General features: G+C 42.1%; 2 protein-coding genes across 2 annotated transcripts; both read right to left on the bottom strand.

Annotated features, from left to right (window-relative positions):
* Positions 1–5,863: 5,863 nt before the first annotated feature.
* LOC119117478 (echinoidin-like) lies at positions 5,864–7,694 on the bottom strand. Its single transcript, XM_037243764.1, has 4 exons — positions 7,665–7,694; positions 6,659–6,790; positions 6,206–6,311; positions 5,864–6,125 (listed from the first exon to the last, which is right to left on the bottom strand). Exons 1-4 carry the CDS (start codon positions 7,692–7,694, stop codon positions 6,052–6,054), a joined length of 342 nt encoding a protein of 113 aa, XP_037099659.1. The 3' UTR covers positions 5,864–6,051.
* A 1,814-nt stretch (positions 7,695–9,508) lies between these two features.
* On the bottom strand, positions 9,509–11,211 carry LOC119117463 (ras-related and estrogen-regulated growth inhibitor-like). The gene is made up of 6 exons (XM_037243745.1): positions 11,074–11,211; positions 10,923–10,991; positions 10,678–10,734; positions 10,523–10,596; positions 9,983–10,121; positions 9,509–9,633 (listed from the first exon to the last, which is right to left on the bottom strand). The coding sequence occupies exons 1-6, from the start codon at positions 11,204–11,206 to the stop codon at positions 9,509–9,511; spliced, it is 597 nt and encodes a 198-aa protein (XP_037099640.1). The 5' UTR covers positions 11,207–11,211.
* Positions 11,212–12,738: the final 1,527 nt, after the last annotated feature.

Here is a 12,738-nt window from a genome sequence, read left to right as displayed (position 1 = left end):
GCGTGATGCGGCGCACATACCCAGACAAAACTATAAAATGAAAGAACATATTAGTGTATTCAAGTCGTGACATACTTTCATCATGAAATATCATAAGGAACAAGAATTATAGCATACTTTATACACCCTATTTCTTATTCTGCTAAAATTAGCCTGTTTTTGAATGGGTGGCTCTGTCACATGCAGTAAGTTAGATACACAGACAGTCGGTGTCGGCAGCATGGATTTCGTTACCATGGTAACTAGGGGCAAAGCAAGAGTTGACTGAGTGAAAAAGCCAATGCAAACTGAGAAACATATTCACACTGTGTGCACAATTATTTTCACCACCTCGTCATTTCTATGCACATTTTACATACTGTGAATGCTTATTACATACAAGCACATCAGGTGTGTAGGGTGTGGCCAAAGGGGCTCAACACCAAGGCGGAAGTATTTATCAGGCAGCTTCAGGGCAAAAAAAAAGACCTTTAACTGACTCCAACAGGCAAAAAAGAAAAGTCATTCAGAGGAGTGCAGCACTCTTGTAAAAGTAATGTAGATGTAAACATCTTAATATTGGGGCGAACAAATAAATAATAAACGTTGTGTTGTAAAAGCAAGAAACATGTTGAGAACAACTTAGTTTAACAGTGTTTCATATCACATTGAGCATTAAATGTTGCCCACTCTGCATCCGTTGCAGCCTGGCGGTCCTGGAAGGGGGTCCTCCCATCTGCGGTCACTTCTCAAGGTTTCTCATTTTTCCCCATGCAGTTTGGGTTTTTTGAGTTTTTCCTTGCCCTCCTGGGATGTCAAGAAGAATTGTCAACTGTAGCCATCTGAAGGTCTTTGAGACATGTTTGTGATTAAGGGCTGTATAAATCAAATTGACTTGACTTTTAAAAACTGCTCGAGGGTTTAAAAGTTTATTTTGAGTCCAACTTCAACCAGAAAAGGTCTAACTCGTCTTTAATAATCCCAATGCATAACAGTACCCTACTTTCCTACCTTGCTGGTACCTGAGTCACAGTGGAGCTCAGCTCTTGAGAGAGAAAACAAAAAGTCGGTTTTGGAGTGTCAAAAGTCTGAATTTGAATCAGATTCACCTTAAAAAGGGCTTTCATGTGCAAAACCCCTCCAGTGATGCTAAATTAAAGCGGGCCAAAACATTTCCACAGAGATGTGAAAGACACAATGCCAGCTATAGAAAATGTTTGCTTTGATTTGTTGCCGCTGAGGGTGGCCCAACCAGTTATTAGGTGGAGGGGGGCAAGCACATTCTCACACAGAGCTTTGAATAGTTATAGTTCCTTAATAAATAAAATCACCATTTATAACTGCAATTTATTTTTACTTGGGTTCACAGGATATCTCAGCAATAAAACAGCAAACTCCAAATATTCTTCAGAAAACGCTGATGAATTTTCATTATCTGTTCCCTAGGGCAGATGGGTTGAATGGTTGAAAAGAAAGCTTGACAAAATCAGAAAATACGCAAAAGTCAACTGGCCTGGCACGTGGCAACCCTCAGCCTTTGACATTCTCATGTATTTAATGAGCTTAACATTAAAGTGGGGTTAAGTGTGCAAAAAAATCAGAATTTGAGAAGAAGGCAAATACTTTTCATGGCACCGCAAGGCTGTCAGGTTCCGATTACAGAGTCCCAACACGACTAAATCTGTGTGTCCTAAGATGCTTTGAAAAAACTTGAGGCAGCCTGCGGCTCTGGACCCCACGTTGACAAACATGACTGTAATTTAGAAGAGTGAGAGGAGTCGGGCCTATTGTCAGTGTACACCTACGTATATTTGCATCACAAGCCGTGAGAGGATCATTTACACGACACCTTTAGATTTTAGTGACATTTTATATTCACTACAATCAGTAGTTTGCTGGAATATGTCAGGTAAATTTAAACCTGTTTACGCTGTCGCAGGCAAAGAAATCTTAGTATGAATAATTGAAACGGTATTGGTGTTTCCCTGGGATGAATTCTTACATAAGTTACACATGTGAGCAGGTCCTCCCAGTATTGGTATTTAGCTCCGAGCACCCAAGTTCAATCTTGCAAAGCCATTTTGGAATCTGTCTAAGCTTGCCAGGGGATTTGCTCCGTTTTTGCGAAATCTGGGCCATTTTCAGAAGTGTTAAAGAACTCTTATCAACCCAACCATGGCCACTGCCTTGTCTATCGTTACATAATGATCTCATGCTCGTCAACCTACTTCCTTTATTGTGTTATCGTCATCCCATCTCTCTTTACCCCTGTTTTGATATCATTTTACAAAGTTGGGAACACCCTAAGGGAGAGGCTATTGGTTTTAAAGATGCTATCTATGTTATGTTACAACACACAGCAACCTGCCAGGGGCACCTCTGGCTTCTGTATTCAAGAGTCGTAGTCTGCCACAGAACCTGTAAACCTCATGTCACGTGACACCATATATTTTATGAAATGTACAACTATTTTCCACCCATTGAAAATATGAAGTTAATGTTTGTTAGCATGAATAACTGTTAACCGTGAAGAAAAAATCAGTTCTGAGCATCTTGACTCTTTTCCTCTCTGCTATCACAATGGAGGTTCCCGTCATGGCCATTCATGAGCAGCAAGTCCGCGAGAGGCTTTACGTAGTAATGCACTATGACTCATCGTCTATTCTGAGCTAAAAGACTGTGTTGACTTGCCATTTGACCTTTTATCTCCAAGGTAACCACTGTGATGTCATTAACCCTCCTCATCAACATGACCGTCATTCACTCCACGGCTTTTAAGAGACACAAGCGTAGTCATGTGGGGTAGACACTCATGATGGTGAATATTGATTTATGCTTAACCCTCAAACAAGAATGGCAAAGAGAACAAAAATAAATGAATTCAACATTTTTTCTGGATTTTGCATTGGTGAGGAGATTTTAGCCTTGCAGGTGGTCGCATAGTATTCGCCACAAAGACAACATCGTTGACATGTTGTCGACTGTCTTCTCCTATTTTTTTCAGTCTCTTTTCGTTTTCCTCAGTGTCACATTACTTGAATGTCAGTCCGTGTAACAATTGCTTGTTTTGGGAGATAAATCAATGTGAGGCGAGTGAGACTTTAAATAGCGTCAGACGTCGCCATCTATTGGAGTTGAAGCGCATTACCCGGCGTTTGACCTTCTGCGCTTGTGCTGAATTTTCCGGTGACGAGCTGCACTTATTTTCGGGGTGGGGGTCGGTGCCTTTCCCATTGACTACAGTCAATGAAATATCAATTAATATGTCCTACATAAAAAATATGTCTATGATTATGTCGCAACTTAGTAGTTTTGTTCTATATTAAAATAGCCCCCATTTTTTAAATATTGTATGTACGTATATTTTTACTTTTTTTTTATAAACGTGATATGGTTAAAAACATTGCACATTCATGTTTGTGATGGTTGGATAATGTTTGAAAAATACATTTATTTAGATTCAATTATCATTTTGGTTCATTTTAACATCAAAATATGTATTTATACAATGGTAAGATCACAGGTTAAAGGTATTAAAGGGAACCTTATTTAACATTGAATAGACGTCCATTAACGGTCATTTGAACCTCTATGCTTAGACAAGTCTAAACGTAGACATTAGATGTTCCATTATATGTCTATGCTCAGACGCGTCTAAATGTTTGCTTAGACGGCTAAGCATAGATGTCTAAGAAACTTTCGTTATTAGACGACTTTTAGACCGATTTTAGCCTAGAAGTCTAGGCACCATATACATAGATGTCTAATAGACGTCTATTAGACCGGAAAATGCTCAGTGGGTTCACATTTGAAATTTTAAGACCCAGATAAGACTCACTTTGACCTGAGTTCGTTCAGTCAAACTCAAAGCGTGACTATCGAGATCAGAACCAATCTGGACAGGTTTCATCCATGCACGGTGTAAATCCGGCCCCTGGTCAGATTTGATACGGCCCGCAGCTTCGGTCTTATAATGTATTATTTATGGCCCGCCTGCACTGTCAAACTGAATAATAGTAATAAAAAAATAAAAAATAAATCATGAAATTTGAAATTGTAATACCTCTTTTTACCAAAGGGTGGCAGCACCACTTTAGTAATATCAGTCTGTATCCGTGCCGCGAACACCTCTCCGCTCATTTCTGCCACGGCGACTGCAATGAAAACGAGGAAAGTTGACATTGAGGGCCGTCGCTTTCAAGAGAGATGGGAATTACAATACTTCTTCACTGAAAATCAAGGCAATTGTGTTTGTCTAATTTGTAAAGAGACGGTTGCCTTGTTTAAGGTTTTCAACCTAAAGAGACACTACCAGACTAAACATGCTAACACATACGACAAGCTAACAGGGAGTGACCGTGCTGATAAAGTGAAGCAGCTCCAAGCTGAAATGGCATCACAACAGCGATTCTTCACGCGGGGCTGTGAGTCAAAATTAAATAAAAATTAAATATGACTTAATATTAAATATTACGAAGTGCCCATGTTAATACTGTTGATGTTATAAACCTGTAGACATGACACAAACTATTACTTTATGAAAGATATTGTAAATGACAAGAGCAAAACTCACTTGTTTTAAGTTTTAATAATAACAGACAAATTTGCATTACTTATAACTCCTGTTTAAAATGTTCATGAGGCAAAAATAATTTTAAACTCATATTTCAAACAGTTTGTTCAATGTTATCTGACTCTTCAGATATGAATGAAAGGCAGAATTTGTGTTTTTAGAGTTGTTCACATCTGCCTGAATGGCTTATATTTGGTTATTTTGTCATTTGAAAAATAAAGACAATTGTGACAATGAAATTTGTTTTATAACATTATTTTGTAGTTAAAAAATGTCTGAAAAAACTATTGGCCTCTGGGCCCCTTCACTTTATCAAATCTGGCGCTCCTTGCAAAAGGTTTGGGCTCCCCTGGTGTAATGGATAAGGTAGTATAGCCGAATGCAGAGCGACACAGACTTTATTGCGACTTTATTTACAGCTAGTTGTACTAAGTTCATTTTGTTTTTCCTTTTTAATCACTTCACTGGTTCTTTTATCTCAAACAAATGATTTTAGGTGCATTACCTGACATGTTTCGGCTTGTACTTCCGCCTTCATCAGAGTGTCACTGGTGTGGTTGTGACGCGTCTTTATCAGCTGATGGATGAAGGCGTGGCAGATTTGACAGGTGAGTCACGCCCTCTGCTGTCTAGAATGCTGTTCCAGGTTGTAGAGAGCATGTAGGCTCCCTCGTCCCTGTTGATGATGCTAGCAAAAGGACTCAACTTCGCGATCACACCCAAAACATACCCCTCGATGATTTCATTTTAGCCACGGAGTTAGCAAGCGAAAAAATACATAATCCAGGACAAAAAGCGGCACTACGCAATGAAGTTGCAGGTATATTAAAAACGGCAAAATCACCACCCAGTAATATTACAAAACAGGAAGCAAACGCAATGATCACACTAGCAAAAAATAAAGACATTACAATCCACCCAGCGGACAAAGGCAGAACAACAGTAATTATGGACACAGACACTTACGAAGAATCGATGCAACAGTTACTACAGGACGACACCTACGAAGTAGTAAAAAAAGACCCAACAGAAGACAAGAAAAATAAACTCAAAGCATTACTTAAACCACTACTCATTGAAAATAAAATAGACAAACAGTCATACAATCACTTAATAGCCACAGCAAACATCATCCCCAGAATCTATGGCACACCAAAAATCCATAAACCAGGTACACCTCTCTGCCCCATCGTAGACAGCAAATCCTATATAAGCCGCACCGGACTATAAGCCAAAGGGTTCAAAATTTGAGAAAAAAGTCACGACTTATAGTCCGAAATCTACGGTAATACACAAACGTTCCCATTTGAATGCAGACAGGTTCCTTGTTTTATTAGAAAGTTGATTTTTGCTGTACTTTTTGGGGAAAAACAAAATGAAAGAGAAAAGAAGCCAAGCTGGAAAATCAAAGACACGGCTAACGTTTGCTCTCGGGCAGCGCAGAAGCCGGCGAGGTGAGGCGAGGTGAGGCGAAGCCTGCGAGGTGGGGCCGCCAGCGCTCACCACACGGATGTCTCTCTTATGCAAATGTACGGAAGGTCATCCGTGCAGAGCATGTCCGCCCAACATCCATCTGGAAAAAATTGGTATTGAAATGCGGCAGCCGGCAGCAACCCAGCCTCATCTCACCCCAATGCTATTTTTGTGACTCACCGCTTTGATTGATCTGGATGCAGTTGCCGGTGCCGTCGGGCTCTGAGCCGGTGAAAGCTAGGAAATCTTCCAGTGTGCCGTCGGTCCAAATGAAGTCGTCGTCTGCCTGGAAAACAGCACATTGCGTAGGTTTTGCACACCAATTGACCATGCGCTATGCATTTGTTGTTCTGAGGTTGTGGGTTTGAATCTGGCCTTCCTGTGTGGGCTTTGCTCCTCCTCGCCATGCTCCTCTGGATTCCTCCCACCTTTGAAAAACATTCATGGCGAGCTATTCTCCATCATCGCCAGGTGTGAATGCAAATGGCTAGCGGGTCAGTATGTACCCCGCCTCTCCAGCCGTCAGGAAAGAGACGACTGGATGGCCTCCAAGTTTAGGACAAGACAAAGTCTGAAGGACAAATTCCTTTTCCATGTGGCACACTTGTCATGAATCAGTGAGAATGAACTCACATTAATGGCATCATGGAGTCCAATCCAGGCGTCGTCCGGGCGGTCGTCTCCTAGAATCAGTTGATGAACGAAAAAATTCTCCAGGGCGTTGTGGATGGACACCAGGTTCCCACCCAGAATGTTGCAGACGCTCTATTGGGAAGGAAGGAAAGCGACTTAATTACGCCTAACCCTAACGCCCTAAAGTTTCCGTCATGATGTGCGTGCATTAGTAATTATCGGCTGTCAAGATCCATTCGTAGGCAATAATTTTTTTTACTTTAATGTATGCAAATGTTGCTGAAGTGTCTTTGGGCTCGTGCCATCCTCTCTGGCAACCGAAGCCGTTTATCGCTGTCGTTGAGCCACATTGTGTTCAACATTCCTTTTCAATTCCACGTGGGAGCGTGTTATTTATTATAAATAAAAACAATTATTATAAATGATTGACTAATCTAAGGTGTTTGAAATGCTTTTCACTGTTTGCCAATGCAATGGTTGCTATTTTTGGGGTCACCGCAAAAGTGTTGCTTTTGAAGCTGCAAGGCTTTGGCCTGACTCCAGCGCTAGGAAATACAAATTCAGATACACTTACAGAACATTTTTGTAATTTTTTTTTCTCAAATTGTTGGTTTTGACTCAAGCCAACAATTTGAGAATAGAAGAGAAACTGTACTGTCCATTGAAGCTTTACTCTGAATCCCACTCAGATCTAGGCAGTCCTTGCCAATCACATTGCAACTCCAATGAATTTTTTCGTATTGAGAAGAAACCAAATCTGTAATTTACATGTCGATTTAATACAGACTCAAGTGCCTCTCGATAATCTGATGAGGGGTTAGGGGGGGAGGGGGGTGTCAGTGCTGCCCCTCCCAAAAAGGCAGAGTGTCTCAAAAGACTGAAGATTGAATATGGCAACGTTCGTTAGGCTCCAAGCGCCCTGACAAGCGCCGTCTGAATGTAGAAAGCGTAAAGATAGATCAGGCGCCACCACCATGCACCTTCTGTTAAAAATTCCCCCCCAAACCTTTCCTCCACGACCGCATGCCGACGTCATTGCGCAAGTTTAAATATGACTGATTTGACAGCACGTCGAATGTCCCTTTGAAATTGGTTTTCTCCATAAACTATGATACAATTACACTCGTCACTCCGCTACAATATCCTCACACAATTACGTTATCGGGGCGTGCGCTCGAACAAGACGATCGCGATAACATGACGTCCGCAACATGTGATGTGCGACGGTAACGTGTCGCATCGATGGAGCGTCAATTGACGCACCCCGCTCTTAGAGGTAGATCAGAACAGCCGCTGTTCTAGTGTTAAGAACACCAGTGAGATGCAGGTATTGCATACTACATAAGGAAAATGTACATATTATCGCCCATTTCAGTGCCCCTTGGCGATCGGACAAAAAGTGTTCTCTATTAATCGGCCACCCCCCCTGTTGGACATAAACCTTCTCTAATTATCGCCTTGGGTGATAATTAGAATAAATACGGTATTTCATACTATAGTGAAACCCCCTCCATCGTGGGTTCCAGACAGGTTCACAATCACGCTTTTTCACAGCTTGTAGTGATCAACCACTACATAGTAGCACACTTGTTTAGTTTGTGAACAGTGGAAATTTGAAAGAAGAACAGCCTAGTTTTTGTTGAACATTATTGAACGACTGCTGCAATCCTGCTCAAAAGAGACAGCTATAGGTTAATTTTACAATACCTACACTACCGTTCAAAAGTTTGGGGTCACCGAGACAGTTTAATGTTTTCCATGAAAACTAACATAATTGCACAAGGGTTTTCTAATCATCCATTAGCCTTCCAACGCAATTAGCAAACACAATGGACCATTAGAACAATGGAGAGATGGTTGCTGGAAATGGGCCTATGTAGATATTGCATTAAAAAAACAGACGTTTGCAGCTTGACTAGTCCTTTACCACATTAACAATGTAAAGAGTGTATTCCTGATTAGTTTAATGTTGTCCTCATTGAAAAAAAATAACAATTTGATTTTAAAAACAAGGACATCTATTTCTAAGTGACTCCAAACATTTGAACGGTAGTGTATCTCTGGAAATAATTATTGATCTATAGTTTAGATGTTAAGTTTGCTAGTTTGGATGACACAAGATTTGTTTACTGTTAAGACAGTGAGGGAAAAGCACACTGTTACGCTCACTGTACAATGCTGCTTGTCAGGGTTTTCCAGATTATCTTGATCGTATGATTATGTTGGAATGTAACCTGTAATAAATAACCTAGCTAGATTAGTTTTATGCTTATGTTGGAATGTAACCTGTAATGCGATTTAAGCAATAAAATTAAAAATGCTTATAAAACCTAAACGAAACGTTGCAGGTGATCATTTCTTCATACGCCGTGGTCAACTCGGCCCCCAAGAGCACTTTTTATTATGCCAACCTAACCAGAGTGACAGGAGAGGCACAATTCAGAAAACGTGCTCAGCTCGTCGAGAAAATGCGATTTAAGCAATAAAATTAAAAATGCACTTAAAACCTAAACCAAACGTTGCAGGTGGTCATTTCTTCATGCGCCGTGGTCAACTCGGCACTCTGAAGTCCCCCAAAAGCTTTTTTTACTGTGCCAACCTAACCAAAGTGACGGGACGCGCACAATTCAGAAAACGTGCTCAGCTCGTCGAGAAAATGCGATTTAAGCAATAAAAATAAAAAAGCGCAAAAAACCTAAACCAAAAGTTGCAGGTGGCCTTTTTTTCATGCGCTGTGGTCAACTCGGCACTCTAAAGCCCCCTAGAGAACTTTTTACTATGCCAACCTAACCAGACTGACGGGAGGCGCACAATTCAGAAAACGTGCTCAGCTCGTGGAGAAAATGCGATTTAAGCAATAAAATTAAAAATGCACTTAAAACCTAAACCAAACGTTGCAGGTGGTCCTTCTTCTGTTGTCACCTCCCTGCCAATTTCCAAGTCTGTTTTATTGGCAACCAGCACTGCTGGGACAGCTTCGTCACAAACGGAGTGTTAGGACACTTGTATGTCTTTGGTAGAGAATTTAATGAGTAATGTCACGTGTATGCATAAACACTTGTATGTACGTATCTCCACAACATTGGGAGTATCTGGTGACGGAGTGTGTGCGCACGTGTGTCAAGGTGACAATAGGCAGGCTTTCATCCAAGGGTTACACAGAGAGCAAACAGTGAACACGCCGTTCCTGTGCGCATCACACACAATGCTGGTTCTGGTGTTTAGCTGGGTTAGTCAGGAGTCAATGTCTTACTTCTGAGGCAACCACGTCGCTGTCAAATTCGTGTGAGGTCTCTCATGTTTGAGAGTCGAGTCCTTTCTTACCCAGACTCCTTTTGGTTTGGTCAATGAGTCTTTTGAGCCGTGAGACCTCCAAGAAACTTTGGCGGTGCGTGATGGAATAGAGCAACAAGAAGCCATCAGCCCAGCGGATGGAAGCCTCCAGAGAAGGCGCACAGTTCTCCTGTCACACTCACACACAATGCCACAAGTCTACTTTAAAGCGCTTCATGTGAATGAGTTGCCTTTCACAATCAACATTTTCTATTGCATACTACAACTACAAATACAACATTGCTATGCAAACGTGGGCCGTTCATTAAATGCTTTTATTTAATATAATTGTAAGAGTTATTTTTTTTTCATTAAATGCTACAATAATCCTAAAATGAGTACACACAAATGAAAATCTAGTGAAACAAGCATTTTTGATTAAATCACCAATTCTCCAGCAATAGACAACAAGTGAGGCTTAGCATCAAAACATTTGTGTTGACTGGAAATTGAATAATAAGAGCTTACGTAACAAGTTGTGAAGGCTTTGGAATGGGTTTCTGGGTGATGTGACAATAACAACAAATATACCTTAGAAGCTGGATCCAAGATTTCAAGGTCAACAGCTTCCTGGTCGACCAGACGACAGCATCTGTAGGTCACCTCTGTGGTGGAACACATGACTATCGTGAGAGGGAAGAATATATATATATATATATATTATATTCTTGAATGTTAACTCTTACCCTTCTTGTGGTCATATTCACCAATGAACCGCTTGGTCATGAAACGAACGCACAAGGCTGTGGAAATAAAACAGGCAGATCACACTTCTGTTCAGAAATCACAGAATCAACATCTCAGGAAGTTTAAACTGGTGCTCATCCTCAGTCGTTGTGATGAGTAAATAATAGCAATCATATTTTCACACTTTGTAAAGCATTAATCAGAGGCAGCCCAACAGACTGAACTGATTTATTTTACACTCTACCTGTCTTTCCTGTGTTCGGAGTTCCCAGGATGAGGATCTTAACCATTTCCCACTTCTGAGAAACTGTCCCTACGTAATGACCGGAGAAAATCAACATAAGTAGAGATAAAGGACTTCACACTGACCTTGACTTGGAAAATAAAATACCAACTGTAGCTAGGAGGAAAGCTGCTCTTCCCCTGCTGTTGCTTGCCCAATGGAGAGTGACTGACTCTCAGAGATATGAGCCAGCTGGGCGGAGGACAAGTGCACAAAAAGCAGCTTCCCAATCTGGCTGCGGCCATATAAACTTTTCACTGGGCCTTAAACACAAACCATTTATAGACGGCTGCAAAACTGTATACGTCTCCATGTTTTATACTTAACCATCCATCCATCCATTTTCTGTACCGCTTAGTCCCCACGGGGGTCGCGGGCGTGCTGGAGCCTATCCCAGCCGTCATCGGGCAGTAGGCGGGGGACACCCTGAACCGGTTGCCAGCCAATCGCAGGGCACACAGAGAAAAACAACCATACGCACTCGCACCTAGGGACAATTTGGAGTGCTCAATCCGTCTACCAAGCATGTTTTTGGGATGTGGGAGGAAACCGGAGTGCCCGGAGAAAACCCACGCGGGCCCGGGGAGAACATGCAAACTCCACACAGGGAGGGCCGGAGGTGGAATCGAACTCGCACCCTCCTAACTGTGAGGCGGATGTGCTACCCAATGCGCCACCGAGCCGCCCTATACTTAACCAATTCTATTTCACATCATAAAAGACATGACGAGTCCCCAGTTATTGCCAGGTGTAATAATTGCTTTGTAACGTTTATAAATGTGTGTGGGGAATAAAGATGTTTTCCATTGTATTTGAAGGCAGAAGAATCCACTCTTTTTATGTAAATGACCAATTGACGAATAAAATCTTATCCCTTTGTGGCGTTCCGAGGTGCTCGTTGGGTGGATGCAGAAATCAACACACGCATTCGTCTATTGCAGAGGTCTCAAACTCCAGTCCTCGGGGGCCGCATTCCTACATGTTTTCCAAGTTTCCCTCGTTAAACACACCTGATTCAATTATCAGGCTCCTGCAGAACGTGAGGATGAACTGATCATTTGAATCAGGTGTGTTTAACGTGGGAAACTTGGAAAACATGTAGGAATGCGGCCCGCGAGGACTGGAGTTTGAGACCCCTGGTCTATTGCGTAGGCGATACAACAAAGTACCGTAATTTTCGGACTATAAGTTGCGTTTTTTTTCATAGTTTGGGTGGGGCGGCGACTTATACTGAGGAGCGACTTATATGTGAATTTTTTCAAAAATTTTCAAAAAAAAAAAAAAGTGAAACCGCGATAAACGAACCGCGATGTAGCAAGGGATTACTGTAATTTGAATTTCAAGTGACGTCAGCGGCGCGGCGGTTGTTTACAAAAAGGACAAAGATTAATCACGGGATGACGAAGATGACGAAGGGCCCCACGTGCTACCGGCATCATTAGCGGCTTTGTTTGTAAGTGACACGGAGGACGAAGAGTTTGAAGGATTTAATGATTTGGAGTGACACAGAAGGTTTGAAAAACTATTATGGCTTTTACGCACGCCCGGTCCTACTCTACGGAGCTCTCTTTAACCTCCGTGGATGGAAGTCTGGGGCCGGCGCTCGGCCGAGTGGCTGTCCGGGGACGGTGGATGGGGCTCGGACATGGCTTTTACGCACGCCCGGTCCTACTCTACGGAGCTCTCTTTCACCTCCGTGGATGGAAGTCGGGGGCCGGTGCTCGGCCGGGTGGCTGTCCGGGGACGGTGGATGGGGCTCGAACATGGCTTTTACGCA

This window comes from Syngnathus acus, chromosome 2, assembly GCF_901709675.1.
Source record: "Syngnathus acus chromosome 2, fSynAcu1.2, whole genome shotgun sequence".
In the NCBI taxonomy this organism is placed as follows: Eukaryota; Metazoa; Chordata; class Actinopteri; order Syngnathiformes; family Syngnathidae; genus Syngnathus; species Syngnathus acus.
The sequence above is the reverse complement of the archived record's forward strand: the minus strand, read 5'-3'. Positions and strand labels throughout refer to the sequence as shown.

Excerpts from the sequence above, each read along its gene's own strand:
- LOC119117463 (XM_037243745.1), bottom strand. The coding sequence starts at position 11,206 with ATGGCCGCAGCCAGATTGGGAAGCTGCTTTTTGTGCACTTGTCCTCCG. Across the intron at positions 10,735-10,922 it reads TCCGAACACAGGAAAGACAG|CCTTGTGCGTTCGTTTCATG; the intron begins GTAGAGTGTAAA and ends TTATTTCCACAG. Across the intron at positions 10,597-10,677 it reads TGAATATGACCACAAGAAGG|AGGTGACCTACAGATGCTGT; the intron begins GTAAGAGTTAAC and ends GTTCCACCACAG.
- LOC119117478 (XM_037243764.1), bottom strand. The coding sequence starts at position 7,694 with ATGACGTCGGCATGCGGTCGTGGAGGAAAG. Across the intron at positions 6,791-7,664 it reads CATGCGGTCGTGGAGGAAAG|AGCGTCTGCAACATTCTGGG; the intron begins GTTTGGGGGGGA and ends CCTTCCCAATAG. Across the intron at positions 6,312-6,658 it reads GACTCCATGATGCCATTAAT|GCAGACGACGACTTCATTTG; the intron begins GTGAGTTCATTC and ends GCTGTTTTCCAG.